We start from the raw sequence: 15,540 nt of genomic DNA on the forward strand, positions 1-15,540 counted from the left end.
TTTATTTTATCCACTTCTTTATTTTGGTTAGGTTTGTCAGTTCCTGAAGGAGTTCAGTGGAGGTCCTCTGTTGTTGCAGAGAGAGGAGAGAGAGAGAGAGAGAGAGAGAGAGAGAGAGAGAGAGAGAGAGAGAGTGAGTGTGAGTGCTCTGTGTGTGTGTCCATGTCTTTGTCCATCCTACTTCTTGTAACTCTGCCTTTTCTTTCATTTTCTGGGGGATGACATTTGGTCCACAGCGTAATTCATGGTAATTCTTTGTCCCACATTGTGCAATTCCCACTGCGGATCTCTTTTTGCTATTACTCTACTGGAAATCATGATGGTTCCCCCCGAACTATTTAAAATCATTTACTTCTCATGGAGCCTTTAATCTCTCTTTCGGTTGACTTGACTTTTCCAGGAGCCAGTTCATTGGGTGAGGTTTTGTAGACCTTGTGCCCTTATGGATTCCACTTCTTTCCTTGAAGTCTCTCATTTCTCTTCCAGTCTTTTTTTCCAGAAGACATTCTCATTTGATTTAATAAAATGGAATTTTTGAAACTCTTTTTTTCAGGAATCCTTGCTTCATTTATTCCAAGAATTCTAGTTGTACTAATATCTGAATTGAATTTTCTGATGTTTTGGAGTTGTTCTCTTCCAAGTTTGGGTCTTGAGCACAACTAATGCTTTTTATCTTTTCTGTTGCAACTCTGGGGGAAGTGTAGGGGCTCATTTGTATTCTTTGTAGTCTTGCCTGTTCTCTCTCTGTGTCTGATGCCATGTTCTTCAGGGTCTGATCTGGATCTAAGTACTCTTCTGGTCTCAGCTTTATAAGCTTCTGTCAGATAACTGGAAGACTCTGCAGTTCCCTGCCCTGATCACTCAGCTGTATCCCTCAGTCCAGGGTTGGAGTCACCTGACTGTTGTTTGTCCAGGAGTCAGCTACAGCTCTCTGTCTTGATGAATCAGCCAGGCCAGGCCTTCCTGGATCTGCGATGGCTCCTTGCTCTGGAACATAAATCCAGATCAGTCCTGTCTCACATGAGCCTGGGGTCAATCAGAACCCTCCTTCCTCTGCCCCTTGGATTGAATCAACCTAGTATCCTTCCTAATTGGCCCACCATTCCTCTTCTACCATCTTGTTCTGCTTTGAGGGGTGGGGATGTGGTGCTCTGCAGCCTAGGAAGATCACTTTGTTTGGATATGCTGGAGTGGGAAGAGGCCAAAAAGGTTGAGAGGATGGGGACAGTGACCCTGGTGGTGGCCTTGTGAATGGAGAGGATCAGTTATGTGCTAGAGAACCGGACACTTCATTGGCTGGAAGGGTGATAGCGGTAGTGTCTTCAGCAATGAGGAACATCCAGGGTAGAGTAGGGATCAAGGTCAGATTTAGGAGACATCAACAAAAGGAGCTTGGAGCCTCAGTGGACACTGGCAGGTGAGAGACGAACTGACTGAGAAAACAAAGGTTTAAACTTCTAAGCCTATTGATTTATTAAACGACCTTTGCTATTTGCCCAACAAATCAGGAATGGACCTCTGAATATATTAAAAAACAATTCAGACCAATTAATTCAAAGATTAACCAAGAGAGTAATCTGACTTCTAGTCAGAGAAAAGATTCTGGATGTCCCAATTTGGGAGGGGGGGAGCAATTCCCTAAATCAGGAAGATTGCTCCCCCCAAGCAAAGAAACATGGAAACAGCAGCAGAGTAACCAGTGTGGGACCAGTTTTAGATAAGACACATGGGTTTCTTATGGGCACTTGGGAGATAACTTGTACCAATGTTTGAATCTGACAGAGTTTCTGCTGAGGTTCTTAATTAGGGTCTCCAAGCAGGTGGTCCAGTTTCCCAGCCACTCAGGGTTAGTTACAAATAATGCAATAAGGCATTTTTATGATTTTCATACTTGAATAAAGTTTTCTCATGAGCTAGGTCCATAATTGAGACTAGCTCCAGAATTGAATTACAAGTGGACATCAGTGGGGTTTCCTCCATTCCCAAAGTTAACCACCTGCTATCCCACTCCCCTCATGACTGTGCATAAAGATCCAGCAAAGGAGCCTGAGAAGTAAGGGACAGGTAGGAGAAGGTACTTGGAGAGATCAGTGACCTGGATCCAAGTGAGGAGAGGATAGTAGCTAGGAAGATTGGGAAGAAGCTCTTAGATTTGGTGATCAAACTGAGTGATGAAGAGGGACAGCAGATGAGAGCTAGGAGCATGGCAGTGGTAAGGTCTTGGGGAGGGTCTTGAGTGTGAGAAGGCATTAGAAGAAGTCAGGGGTGAGGGAGAGGGAGAGGAAGGATGATAGTGGGGGCAGTGCTAGAGAAAAGGAGAGGAGACAGGTCCAAGGGTTCACATAGAGGTGCCATCTTTGGTGAGGAGCCTCAGATGCTTACTTCCCTGGGCAAGTCACTTAACCTCTGCATGCCTCAGCTTATTCATCTGCAAAGTGAACATCAGCATACTGCCCCCTTTCCATGGTTAATAAAGATGAAATGGGATATTTGTAAAATTCTTGGCCAACTTAAAGTGCTCTTCTTTTCCTTTTTTTCCCCTTTCCCTCTTCCTTTCTCCCCTTCTCCCCTTCTCTATCTTTTCTTCTTCCTTCTTTTCCTTCCTCTCCTCTTTCTCCTCCATCTTCATCATTGCCAGATGGAACAAGAGGGACTTCTTGAGGGATAACCTAGATTTTTTTTTTTTGATAAAATAGGAGCCTGCAACCTCAGCTGAGAAGGGGGATGTTAGAGTGCAGAGAAGCCATTGAAGGCTTGAGAAGAAGTTAAAACAACTACTGTGGCAAATAGGAAAGAGAGTAGTTCGGGAGAGGGCCCAGGTAATATTGGTCATTCATTGATTCTGGGAGGAAGCAGATAAGGGAGTAATACAGTTAGTGGGGTTTGATGAAGCATGAATGGGGAATGTGAAGGAAAGAAAGAGGAACTGTCACATGAGGCCTCATTGAGGTTAAAGGATGGCACTGTGCAGATGGTCTGAGATCATGGTGCCCTTGTGTCCAACGGGAGCTGAATAGAGTCATGGGAAGGGAAGGTGTTGGTCTATGGAGGGAGAAGGTGATGGTGAGCTGGCACTGAACTCATTGAAAAAGAAGGAAGAGTATCTTTTGGATCAATAAGAAAGAACTTTTGGGACCTGCATGACATGATTGGTTTGGTGGAGAGGCCACTGAGGGATGGTAGGAGAGAGAGAGCCTGAGGAATGAGTGCAGTTTGATAACCCAATAAAGCAGCCAGTGCTGGGAGGGGAGGCCAGGAAAGATGGGAGATGGGAGGAGGGGGAGGGAGTTCAGGAAGCCCTGGGAGAAGCTGTGGGTCATTATGTGATGGATGGGGATAAGAGAGGAGGTTGGGGTTGGGGAGAGAGTCTCTGGTACTCTGGGATAGAGAAGGAAATGGGGACAGTTTGTTGATCATTGATCAGTGTAGTTGGAGGAATTCAGGGGATCTTCTCACTCCCCGCAGAAGTCACCTGGTGGTGTGGGCCCAGCATGGGAAGAAATGCATCTCTCTGGAGCAGGCATGGCAGCAGGCAGCAGCAGCGTTGGTCTAGGCTGGTGATCTCCTCCCTGCCCTTGAGTCTCCTTTCAAGACCATTCTGTTTGGTGGTCTGATGTCAAAATGGTGACTTTCCTCCTCAGCCAACTCCACTGGCTCCTTGTTGCTCCTGGGATTTCAATTTTAAAGCCTCAGCTGAACCTTCCAGTCTTTCTCCTTCCTGTGCTTACCCTTCCAGCCAAACTGAGTATCCCTCAGGCCTGGAATGGAGCCCCTGTTGCCTCCTGGCTCCCTGCAAGACTCAGATCCCCTCTTTTCCAGGAGGCTTTTGCTGGTCCCATCCCTGCTTGCCATGGCTGGAGCCTCCCCTTTCACATGGCCTTCCTCATCTCCCCTATTATTAGACTGTGAGCTCCTTGAGGGCAGGACCCTGCTGACTGCCTTTCTTTGATTAGTGCTCTGATGGTCTCTGAGACTCTTTTGATGGTGACCTTGTGTCTTACTGTAATGGATGCTGATGGCTTTCCTTTGTCTTCATCCTGTTGGATTGATTGTTCTCGTTTTGAATCTTCTGCTGCTGGGCTCCTCCCCAATTCCACCCTCAGCTGATTCAGGTGTGATTCCTACATCCATCAAGAATTCAAGAAAAAACCACAGTCTTGTCTGCAAGGTCTTCTCTCGGAGCATCTTGAAAGTCAAGGACATTTCCATGGTGGTCCTAGGTCTCTGAGCTCTTTCCATTCTCATCCGTATTTTCCTTTCTTTCATCATCCTTCTGTTTTCACTGCCTTGGTGGGTCAGACTATGCTGACAGCCTTTGCAGAGTCCTTCTGGGCCTTGGTCATTTTTCCTCTTTTTCTGTCCCTTTTGAATAGAGTTGTGTCATCCTCAGTTACAAGAAGCTACTCCTGCTCCTGCAGGTCTTTGGATACTGGACTCCTCTCTGTCTCTAACCAGGCTTGGCTTCCTTTTCTCACTCTCTTTAGTTCCTTGATCCCCTATCCCAGCACAAGGGTTCAGACATGGGCACCAAACAAGCCAATCCATCTTGGGTGGACTGGATAGTCTTTGAGTATTTTTTCTTGACTTCATGACTAGACTTGGGCTGGTCCCAGGGTTGGTATTCCTGCCATTCCTTTCCTCCCGTGGCTGCCTTGGACTTGATTTGATGAGAAAGTGTCCTGGTTATTTCCTTACTGCACAGCCACTTTGTTAGCCAGCACTCCTTTCCCCCATTAGCTCTTATTCAGTGCTTTATTTCTCTATCTCTCTTTTCAGATCTGACCTCTGAGAGGCTCTCTGGGCCTCTCCATAGTTGCCTCCAAGCCTGGACATGTCCATCTCAGAATATTCATTCGCCTCAGATCAGGAGAAAATAAAAGGGGCAGTCTTGAGTCAGGCTGCCCATGTATGTTAGATACCTTGTATTCTCAGCCTCATGGAAGCCAGGTGGGAAATGGGGCAATTGCCCTTCTTTCTCCAAACAGCCCTGCCTCAGTTGACAACTGGAAAAGAATACAATAGTGGAGGTGCAGCCAGGTCCTCTGTCTCAACAGTTGGATCCATCAACATCTTCAAGGGGGAGCCCTGGTGTCCCAAGTCATGAGGTCGAGGGCCACTCACATGGAGTGGTGCCTAGAGACTAGTCCTTTACGCTGAGCCTTTTCAAGACATCCCCTGAGGTCTTTTGATCCACACGTGGGCCCATTCTGAGGCCAGGAGAGGGAGCAAGGAGAATGGCAAAAGAGTCAGAATGTGAATGGTGAGTGTCTAGAGTCATAGAATCTCAGATTCTGAGGCCATACCATGGTTGGGGCAGCAGAAAGGCCAGGAGGAGCTGACTTAGAGTATTTGATTGGCTAACCCTAACTCCCCAATTCCTTCTCTCCCCTCTTCCTCATCTCCCATCACTCTTTTGCCACTGACTCAGCTTTCCAAAACTGATCCCCTTCTATCCCACCTCCTCCAGTAGACTGTCTCCTATATCTACTGTTCATCCTGTCTGCTAATATGCCATGTCTTCCCCATTCCCCAAATCCCTTCACTGTAGCTTTTGTCTATTGATGTTTCTTTTCTTATTCTCTTTTGAAGCCCTTACAAGCCTCCTCATTCTCCTGAACCACTATCTCCAAATTCACCAATGGTTTCTTAAGAGTCCAAATCCAACAACTTTTTCTCAGTCCTTATTGTATTGGTCACTCTCTTCTCTGGGTTTTCAGGCTCTTCCTCCTGTCTTTGTCTTTTCTTCTCTTGATTTTTTTCCAGATCATGCATGTTAACTCTGGATGTGCCCCATGGCTCTGTTCTGACCCTCCTCCTCACTTCCCTCTTCATTATTCCACTTGGCAATATCATCAGGTGGGGAGTATCTACCCCAAGTATGTGAAGTCTTCCACTGGTAGAATGGGAAGATGAGAATTCTTCATTTCAGTGGCCATGAAGGCAGCTGAAGCAGGTGCTGCAGAGCAATTAGAGCTATTAGAGCTCAGTTAGACATTGAAGATGCCAAGATCATCCACTGTATCTAGAGCCACCCCCAGTTTTCTTGACTTTGTCTTGTCATGCTGGATCATGTTGACTTTGGAAGAGAGAGTGAGGTGGATGACATCATGCAACTCTACCCCATTTAAATCTAATTTACACCTGCATCAAAAGACATTGCCTTTCCTCAAAGTCCTATAGTGACAGGCAAGTGATGAAGCAGCAGGTGCAGATACACAACCCTGCACTCAGGAGACCCAGGCCATATCGTTGTTTCCTCTCACCCCTCCCCATTCCCTGTGAAGGGCATTCCCATCCCTCTAGACCCTCAGACTCCTCCCTCTTTCACCCTGAGATCCTGCCACTTCTCTGACAGCAGTATCTCTGACTCTGCCCTGCAGGCCCTATTTGCTGTTTGGGGTGGAGGGAGGGGCGGCTTCCTGCCTCAAACCTCTTCCTCAAGCTGTTGCTGGACTATCAACCCCCTACAAGGTCAACTCCAGTGACTTGTTCTCTATCTCCCTTCCTAGGTTTCTTGCTCTTCCCACTGCAGTCTAGGGGCCATGGCCTCCTGAGATCCTGCATTTCCTTTTCATTGGCTGTTTGAATTCTCTCCCTCCTCACTTCTCCATTACTTCTGGAAGAAGCCCATCCCAGTCCCCCTTGAGGCCAGTGCCGACCCTCTGTGAGGCCTCCTCAGCTTCTCCTATCTGTGTTTGTACATGGACATTTGCATGTTGTCTCCCTTTTGAGGCTCTGAGCACCAGGCCTCATCCTTAGAAGGAACTTCATAAATGCATGTTGACTAACTTAACTACTTACTACCAATTAATTGGGTGACATTAGGCCAATCACTAAGCTCAATATGATGCTCTTTTAACTTCCTCACAACTTTCTCATGAAGTTCAGTATGATGGTTTTGACAAATTATGAATGATTGTAAAATAAAAAAGGTAGTAATATTGTTATTTGGTCTGCCCTTTCAAACTGGACAGGCCTATTTGTGGGAGAGTTTATTCAACATCAGAGCTGTCATACTGGAGGCTATAGGAGGTATTTACATTTTTTATTTCTTTCAGATGGAGAGATTAGAACTGAAACAAAAGAGTCAGCTTCAAAGCTGGGTACTCCCATGGAAACATTTCTCAAGAGGTTCCCAAGGTATGATTTCTGTGTCTTTAGCTTGAAAAGTCTGAGAATCTTATGCTATGGAAGAGAGGCATCAGAGCAATTGGGAAAAACAGTTTCAGCATGATAAAATGATCTAAATGAAAATTCCCAATAATGTGAAAGGAGAGGACTATAGAAAATAAATCAGGCTATTCAGGCTTGTACCAATCCCTTCTCCATAAGTGTGAAAAAATAGGAATTTTCATCTCCAATTAAACCTAAGTAAATGCAGTAGTATCTACTGAAAGAAGGAATTTTTTAAGCATAATGAATGTGGGAAATCTATCAGTTGAATAATAGATTCTATTGAGTATAAATTAGTCAACAAACATTTATAAGATGCCTATTTTGCATCAGAGAATTCCTCCTGAAGAGAAAACTCATGAGCTAGATATGGGATAAGTCATTTACACCTAAATCCTCATCCCTTACTTCCCTTCGCAGGATTCACATTGGCCAGAAATCTTATGAATGTAATAAATGCGGGAAGACCTTTCACTGGATGGGAGAACTTAGTCGACATCAGAGGAATCATATTAGAGAGAAGCCTTATAAATGTAATAAGTGTGGGAAGACCTTCCTCTGGGTGGGAGAGCTTCTTCGACATCAGAGAAATCATATTGGAGAGAAGCCTTATGAATGTAATAAATGTGCAAAAACCTTCTACTGGATGGGTGAGCTTATTCGACATCAGAGAAGTCATACCAGAGAGAAGCCTTATAAATGTAACGAATGTGGGAAGACTTTCCGCTGGATGAGTGAGCTTATTCGACATCAGAGAAGTCATACCAGAGAGAAGCCTTATAAATGTAACGAATGTGGGAAGACCTTCCTCTGGATGAGTGAGCTTATTCAACATCAGAGAAGACATGCTGACCAGAAACCTTATGAATGTAATATTTGTGGAAAAACCTTCCACTGGGTGGGAGAGTTTATTCAACATCAGAGATGCCATACTGGAGAGAAACTTTTGGAATGTAATAAATGTGGGAACATTTACCCACTTAGGTCAGACTGTACTCAACAACAAAGAATTCATACTGGAGAGAAATCCTATGAATGTAATGAATGTGAGAAGGCCTTCTGCCTGAGAGAATACCTAACTGAATATCAGACAATTCATACTAGAGAGAAATCTTGGGAATGTAATGATTGTGGGCAGGTCTTCTACCAGAGTGCAGAACTCATTTATCATCAGAAAGCTGATGCTGGAGAGAAAGTTTATGAATGTAATGAATGTGAGAAAAGTATCTCTTGTAGGTTAGACTGTATTAAACATCAGAGAATTGATAGTGGAGAAAAACCTTGTGAATGCAATCAATGTGATAAGGCCTTCTACCTGAAGGGACAACTTACTTGACATCGGAGAACTGATGCTGAAGCAAACCCTTATGAATGTAGTAAATGAGGGAGGACTTTCTGGCAGAATGGAGATTTTAGTTGACATCAGAGAATTTATATTTGAGGGAATCCTTAGAAATATAGGCATTGACCGTCTGAGTGACTTCATCAGCTCCCATGGCGTTAATGATCAACTTGGTGATTCCAGATATATACTCCTGTCCTTAGTCTCTTGAGCTCCCCCACTGTATTACCAACTATCTGTTTAGGATATTTTTAACTGGATCTCCCATCAACCTTTCCAAAACAGAATTTTTCCCTTGTTTTCCTCTAAGATCACTGCTCTTAACCCCTGAATTTCTGTTGAAGGCATCACTGTCCTTGGAGTCAGACTTGAATCCTGACTTGCTTTTATCCATCATTCGCAAACTGAGTGACCAGGTCTTGTTCTAATTCCACAACTTCTTGCACGTGTTTCTCCTTTTTTCTGCTCACATAACCACCAACCATTTCATGCCCCCATCCCCCTCTCATCTGGATTATTGCCATTGCCTCATCAATGTTCTCTCTGCCTCTAGTCCATCCTCCACACAGCTGCCAAAGTGATTTTTATAATGAATACAGCACTCCTGTATTTGCTGCATTCCACTGGCTCCCTATTACTACTAGAATCTGATAGCAGTTTCCCACATGGCTCTAACCTGCTTTTCCAAGGTTCTTTGATGTTCCTCCTCTTCTGGTTCCTGGCAGATGGGACTCCGTGTCTTAGCTCTGTCCTGGCTTTCCAGGGATGTCATGGATAGCTCTGGACCTGGAATCAGGAAGACCCAAGTTCATCTCTAGCTGTGCCACACTTTGTTGTCACATCACCCACCCACCTACCTGCCTCCTTGCCTTTACTGTAAATTGGGGGAAATGAGCATTGACCTCCCAGGGTGACTGTGATGATAAAGTGAGATGATGCCTTTGAAGTGCTTCGTAAATACTGATGATTGTTCTTATCATGATGATTATTTTGATGCATGCCGTCTTCATCATCAGCTAGGCTTCTATGCTCTCTAATGGTAAAGTCACACCCTGTAAACTTGGGGGGGGGAAGCAATGTGATAAGAGTTTTTCAGACCCAGAGTTGTCAGTCTTGGCAGTTGTTCCCATTGATTGTCATCTTATTAGATTGTTTTGGGAGACTGACTGTCCTCCAGCATGTGAGCGATCCCTCTCTAATTTGTCTTGTCTGAAAAAATGATGAATTTGCTTTTTGTCTTCTAACCCAGGTGTCTAATAGCCCAGGATAAAGCCAAGCTGACATTAAATCATTGATAACTTCACTTGAAGTTCAGCCACTTCTGAATTTAACTAAATTAAACCAATTCTGAATCTTATCTAGTTGTACTGCATGAAAGAAAAGGCATTTATTAAGCACTAACAACATGCAAAACCCCGTGCTAAGTCCCAGGACACAAGCAGACCCTCCCTGCTCTCCAGGAGATGATGAATAGAAGAGCTGTGAGTCCAATGGAATGACAAAGCCAGATGGTCAAGCCTCCCCTTTGCTATTATTTCTTCTCTTAAACCTACAGAGATAGAGGTCTACTGTCAGACCATTTGTCAAGCCTTGGTGTTGAGTGTTCTCTCTGGGTTTTCTGGTACTGTGCTTGCTGAGGAGGTAGGGCTGCATTGTCCACCAAAGCAGGTCAGGCTGCATCTCCATTACCTTCTCCACATCTTTCCATATTCACTGTAAAAATCGCTTAAAAGACTTTTTCAAAAGTTTTGCTAAGATGTAGGGAAGCTCTATCTATAGTCTTCCAACAGTCCCCTTCCACCCTTAGGCATGGGGGCCACTGGCACAGGAAACTCCTGAATTTTGTAAAATAAATACACTGCCAGGGGCAGCTAGGTAGCACAGTGGATAGAGCACTGACCCTGGAGTCAGGAGTACTTGAGTTCAAATCTGGCCTCACTTAATAATTAACCTAGCTGTGTGACCTTGGGCAAGTCACTTGACCCCATTACCTTGCAAAAAAAATAAAAGTAATAATAATAATAAAAATAAATGAATACACTGCCACATAGATCCTGTTTCTGTGTGGATTCTTGTGTGTAGGGAAGTGGCCCCTGTTTGCATTTGAGTTTGGCATGACTATCCCAGAGCACATGCAACCGGTGGGTCCCCAATCTTTGAGGCCCTCTAGTGAAACTGAATCATTGTCTCTCCCTTTAATAACTGCTATAATAATAATTAGGAATAGATTGATCAGCATTTAAAAATGACTTTACAAACCTCTCATTTGATCCTTATGACAACCTTGAGAGGCAAATGCTACCATTGCTCTCATTTTACAGATGAGAAAAGTGACACAAACAGAGGTTGTGACTTGTCTAAGATTTGTGTCTGTGGCCAGATTTGTCCTCAGGAATTGTTATCTCCAGGTCCAGTGCACCTTCTGCTGTGCTAACAGCTACCTCTAGTTGAATAAACCTGTCAGAAAAGGAAATGATTAACCCATCACCCCAGCCATTCATACTCTCCTGTAAGCTGTCCTGTAAACTCCCATAGCTCTTTCCAGCCAATGCCAGACCAGACTACACACTTTCAGTCCTATCTAGCTGTTCATTCTTGCTAGTCTCCTGTTGTAGGGTCTGACCTGTCCTGGCTTATAGTAGGTCATGGACTTGACATCATGGACAAGGCACCTCTTGAACCCTACTTTGCTTTGTGGATTCTTCTGTAGAGAGCCACTTCTGATATGCCTCATCATTTATCACACTTGACAAGTCACTATGCCTGGGAGTGCTCAGAACACTCATCTTGTGTATGTTGTCTCCCCCCAGTTAGGATGTGGGAGGGTAGGGGTAGTCTCCACTGTCTCGCCTTGGGCTTGACACCCAGTGCTTTAACTTGATTCATTAGAATGTCATCGACATCTCTTGTGTGAATGAAAAGAACAATAAGTCAAACCCCAATTCTGCTGAGGAATCATACCAAGTCTTGTCTCAGGAAGGCAGACTTTGGGTACAGGAAACTGCCTGTGCTGTTTGAGTCCTTCAACAAAGCGGATGATTTTAGGAGTGGAATCTCTATTGGGTAGGGCAAGAAGAATGGGACATTGGTCCAGAAATGCCTGCAGTATAGAAATGAGATGTGAAGACTTTAAGAATCAGACCCAGGCAAGCAACAGAATGTTTCTCTTAACCTACTACAACTTAATGACCTTGCCAGAAAAGGACTTGTGATAAGTTAGAGAAGATGGCTCCTTAATCTGGGGTCTCTGTTCTGTGTTGTTCATATATTGGTCACCCTGTGTATTTTATGCCTTAAAAAAAGCATTGTTTGATAAAGAGGTCTATGGGCATCTCCAGGCAGCCAGAGGGGTCTGGGACCTCAGCTTTTAAGGGCCTGACTTGGTTTTTCTGTGGTTACTGTTTCCTTTACATTCCCCATCTCTTTCATAATAAATTTGGAATGTTTGCCCCCAGCTTAAAGCTCCTTGGCCTCTAGTTAGCTTCCCTTTTTGAAAATCGGGACATTGACCCTGCTTCACCCTGTGGCAACTTCCTGACCAAATGAGAGCTATCCATAAGCATCTGCCTCTTAAGGCAGTCTGGTTGGTGCTCACTGGGTCCACTGTCCTGGGATTCCTCCTTTTTTAGTTAACCGCTGAAATGATCTAGTTGGACAGATTTTCCTTTCTCCATCTTTTCAGTCAAAGTTTTGGAAGTATTTTATGCAGATGTGTATGAGCTAAGATCTCCATAAACTACCAAAAAGCAGCTTTTGATCTTCCAATGGATTGATGAGCTCAAAGATTCAGATGTTCCCTTCAATGGTAGATTGCAAGTCATCTATGCTAGGTGAGAGTGACCCAGTCCTAATTCAGAGGGGCCTGTACCTCTGGGACATTAATCCTGGGCATCTAGCCCAGCTTTTGCATGTGTTCTTTGCAAAGGGGACTGCACCCAACTAGCTGGAAACTAGTGGATAGATCCCTGGGACAAAAATTGGGAAGATCTGAGTTCAAGTCTGGCCTCAGATACTGAATAGTTTTAGGATCCTGGCTAGTCTCTTTACCTCAGTTTGCCCCTGTTTCCTCATCTGGAAAATGAAAATGGTAATGGCACCTACCTCTCAAAAGAGATATTTGTAAAGCCTTTAGCATCATGCTAGCTCCAAGCAGGCATCATATAAACATTAACTCATCTATTGCTTTTCTTCCTGTTCTTTGGAGTTGCTCAGTGCTTGTGAACAGGTTGACCTGTCATCTTGAGGGATGCCCAGGATACTTCTACATGTTTTAGCTACAGGATGTTGGAGCAGGAACGGACCTGGAGGTGACCATTTCAATCCCTTATTTTACTGATGAAGACACTGAGATTCCAAGATGGGGAGATACATCTTGTAAATGGTACAAAAGCAGTGAACTCTACATCCTTTGCAATGAGGGATGAGGGCCTGAAGCAAGGTGGTGGTTGTGTGATTGCAAAGGGGTGAATAGTGCATTTGAGGCTTTTGAAAATAGGAACCACAAGACATGGCAAATGATGATGTTACAGATAGTGTTGTAACCCTAAGGAGGATCAACAGTACCTTGAACCAATTAATAGGGAAGTTTGAAAAGGTAATGAGTTGAAGATGCCTATGGGACATCCAATAGCCAATACATAAGTTTTCTGCAGACTTCTAATGTAAAATGATTTTTACAAAATGAATTTGACCTTGCAGGCGGGGGAGGGAGGAAAGGAGGAAAAAAAGGGGACCAGGTACCCGTGGACTAGCATGTGGTTTAAAGAAATGTTGGGACAATGTGTCTGTGTGTAAAGAAGTGAGAGCAGCAGGAGGAACTGACCAGGATAGACGCATACTCTGGTACCAGAAGGAAAATAGAAAGGACTCAACATGCTGATGGATACACAGAAAAGAGCAAAAGTCTCTTCTTTGTGCCAGAGGTCTCAAGCCAACCAGGTAGTAGTGGTCTTTCTGCTCATCCATTCTTTCACTGGGTTTAGTTATTTTTGTTTCTTTGTTTTTTTTGTTTGGTGGGGGGGGGTATGTGTAAGGGTAGATCAGTGAGCTGAGGGAAAGGAAAGGAGAGAGCATAGTACTGTACACAGGTTTTTTGGGAAGGTGGATTTTTTTCAGAATTCTTAAGATGAAGTCAAATTTGTGTAAAGCAAGAATTGTAGATGATGAAGTACTGGAGCCTATCAGGAAGTGAGGTTATGGGTTAGATTTATTGGTCAGGGAATTAAGTCTAGAACCTTAAGGGATATTCATTTGTGGGCATGTCATGGATAGAGAGCCAGTGAAGGACATAGAGGTTAGCTGAATAGAAAGAAGACCAAGAGGGCACAATGCCTAGAGGGCATCTAGGAGGAGGTGAGCAACCTATCAAGATGAGGTTGTATCTCTAGATTTGAGTTCAGGGTCATTATTGCACCACATCCAATATTGGGAAGACCCTGGGGAAACAGCATTTATGCAAAAGGAGAACCAGGGTTTTTAGTGGGTGACCAGATTGTCAGCAGAGAGACACAGACACCAATGAAGAAGTGACCCAGCTCTTCTTTGGAAGCACATTTCTGTGAGTTCCAAGTTTGAGTCTTTTTAGTTTGGGAAAGCCTGCTCCAGTTTCACAGGGTGACAACAGAAGCTGCCTAGAGAGGTGGGAGCTCGATGAAGGTGGGGTCCTGTGGCTCAGGGGCTAAGCAATGGGTCTTTGAAGACTGATCACAGCCAGGTCCAAAGCATTCTGTCTGAAGGCAGTCAATCTCCCCAGGTTCACACAATTTTCTGTAGTTTCTTCAGATTTGGCATGCCTAGTCTACCCTGTCCTTTGCAGTCCAATCTCAATGTCTTGGCTATTGAAGCCTCAGTTTCTCTAATGCAGGAGTCAAACTCTTGAGTACCAAATAGAGGGTCCACATCATCTTGGAGGTGCTCTCAGAATTCATCCTTTCATTGATTTCTCTTCAAGGAACTTTTGAGTTCCCTCCATTAAAGGTACTATGCCCAGGCTGGTTTTAGTCCCCAATTAAATCTCTGAAGGCTAAACTATAAACCACATCAATTAGTTACTAAAAGCTGAAACAGCCTAGATTGTAGCATTCCATGTTTTTTCCTGTGGAGATAAGTGGGTGGAGTAAAAGAAGGGAGGTGTTTTGATGCCTTAGAAAGGGTTAGTTCTGAGTCACTCATTTCTAAGTCTCCTACTGTGTCTGCCCTGGGCCTTTGCATGATATAGGTATAGCCAGCTGGCCTTCAGGCTTGACAGGGTGGGGATCCCCTGCTTCCTGTTAAAAAAAGGGGGGAGCTTGAAAGAAAAGTAGGACATTTATCGAGTTGATCTTGGGTCCCTGTGTAGCGGAGGGAGGGGTGGGGGGTGTCCGGGGAGACTAGCACCTTGTGCCTTCGGTGCCGCCTGATCCCCCGGAAGCTGTGGCACGCCTGGCATCCATCCATACGGCAGGAGAGTGGTTTTGTGCGGAGTGGGAGGGAGTCTCGAGCCCACGGGTGACCTGAGGAAGGGGTGGGCGCCCACCCCAGGCATGGCTCCGGTGGCCCCGAAGGGCACAGCAGAGTGTGCGGATCATCCAGCCTTGGGCCCTCTGGCTCTTCCCCTGCGTTGTGATGGCTTGGGCCCACGACTGTGAAACTCGGCCTCGCTTAAAATCCATTTTTCACATAAATCAAAAGACAGCGTACCATGCCCAAGATCCCCTCCTCAGAACCCTAACCCTTGCATCCTCCAGAGGCGTCTCCTCTCTCCTGGGGGCCGTTCCTTAGACTTCTCTGCATCAGTTCGGGAGACCCTCCAGCGGTGACATTTGAGGGCCCCCTCGAAGGGCAGGTGGATTTTATTTTTTTGTTTTTTTTTGCAAGGCAATGGGGTAAGTGGCTTGCCCAAGGCCACGGCCAGGTCATGATGCAGTGCCTGACATCGGATTCGAACCCGGGTCCTCCCCGACTCCAAGGCCGGTGCTCTGTGCACTGCGCCACCTAGCGCCCGGGCAGGGCGAGTGAGGTGGGGGGGGTCTTGGGGCTGAAGCTGG

At 45.1% G+C, this 15,540-nt stretch overlaps 1 protein-coding gene across 3 annotated transcripts in view; it reads left to right on the plus strand.

Moving 5' to 3' along the window:
• LOC141510170 (uncharacterized) overlaps nt 1–14,765 on the plus strand; it is a 30,321-nt gene extending 15,556 nt beyond the window's left edge. For all 3 annotated transcript variants that reach the window (XM_074220205.1, XM_074220204.1, XM_074220206.1), the window contains exons 4-5: nt 7,059–7,140; nt 7,594–14,765. In XM_074220205.1, coding sequence (XP_074076306.1) covers nt 7,059–7,140; nt 7,594–8,509 — 998 coding nt within the window. In that variant the 3' untranslated portion in view covers nt 8,510–14,765. The remainder of the gene's footprint in view (nt 1–7,058; nt 7,141–7,593) is intronic.
• Nucleotides 14,766–15,540: the final 775 nt, after the last annotated feature.

Source organism: Macrotis lagotis, chromosome 1 (genome assembly GCF_037893015.1).
Source record: "Macrotis lagotis isolate mMagLag1 chromosome 1, bilby.v1.9.chrom.fasta, whole genome shotgun sequence".
Lineage (NCBI taxonomy): Eukaryota > Metazoa > Chordata > Mammalia > Peramelemorphia > Peramelidae > Macrotis > Macrotis lagotis.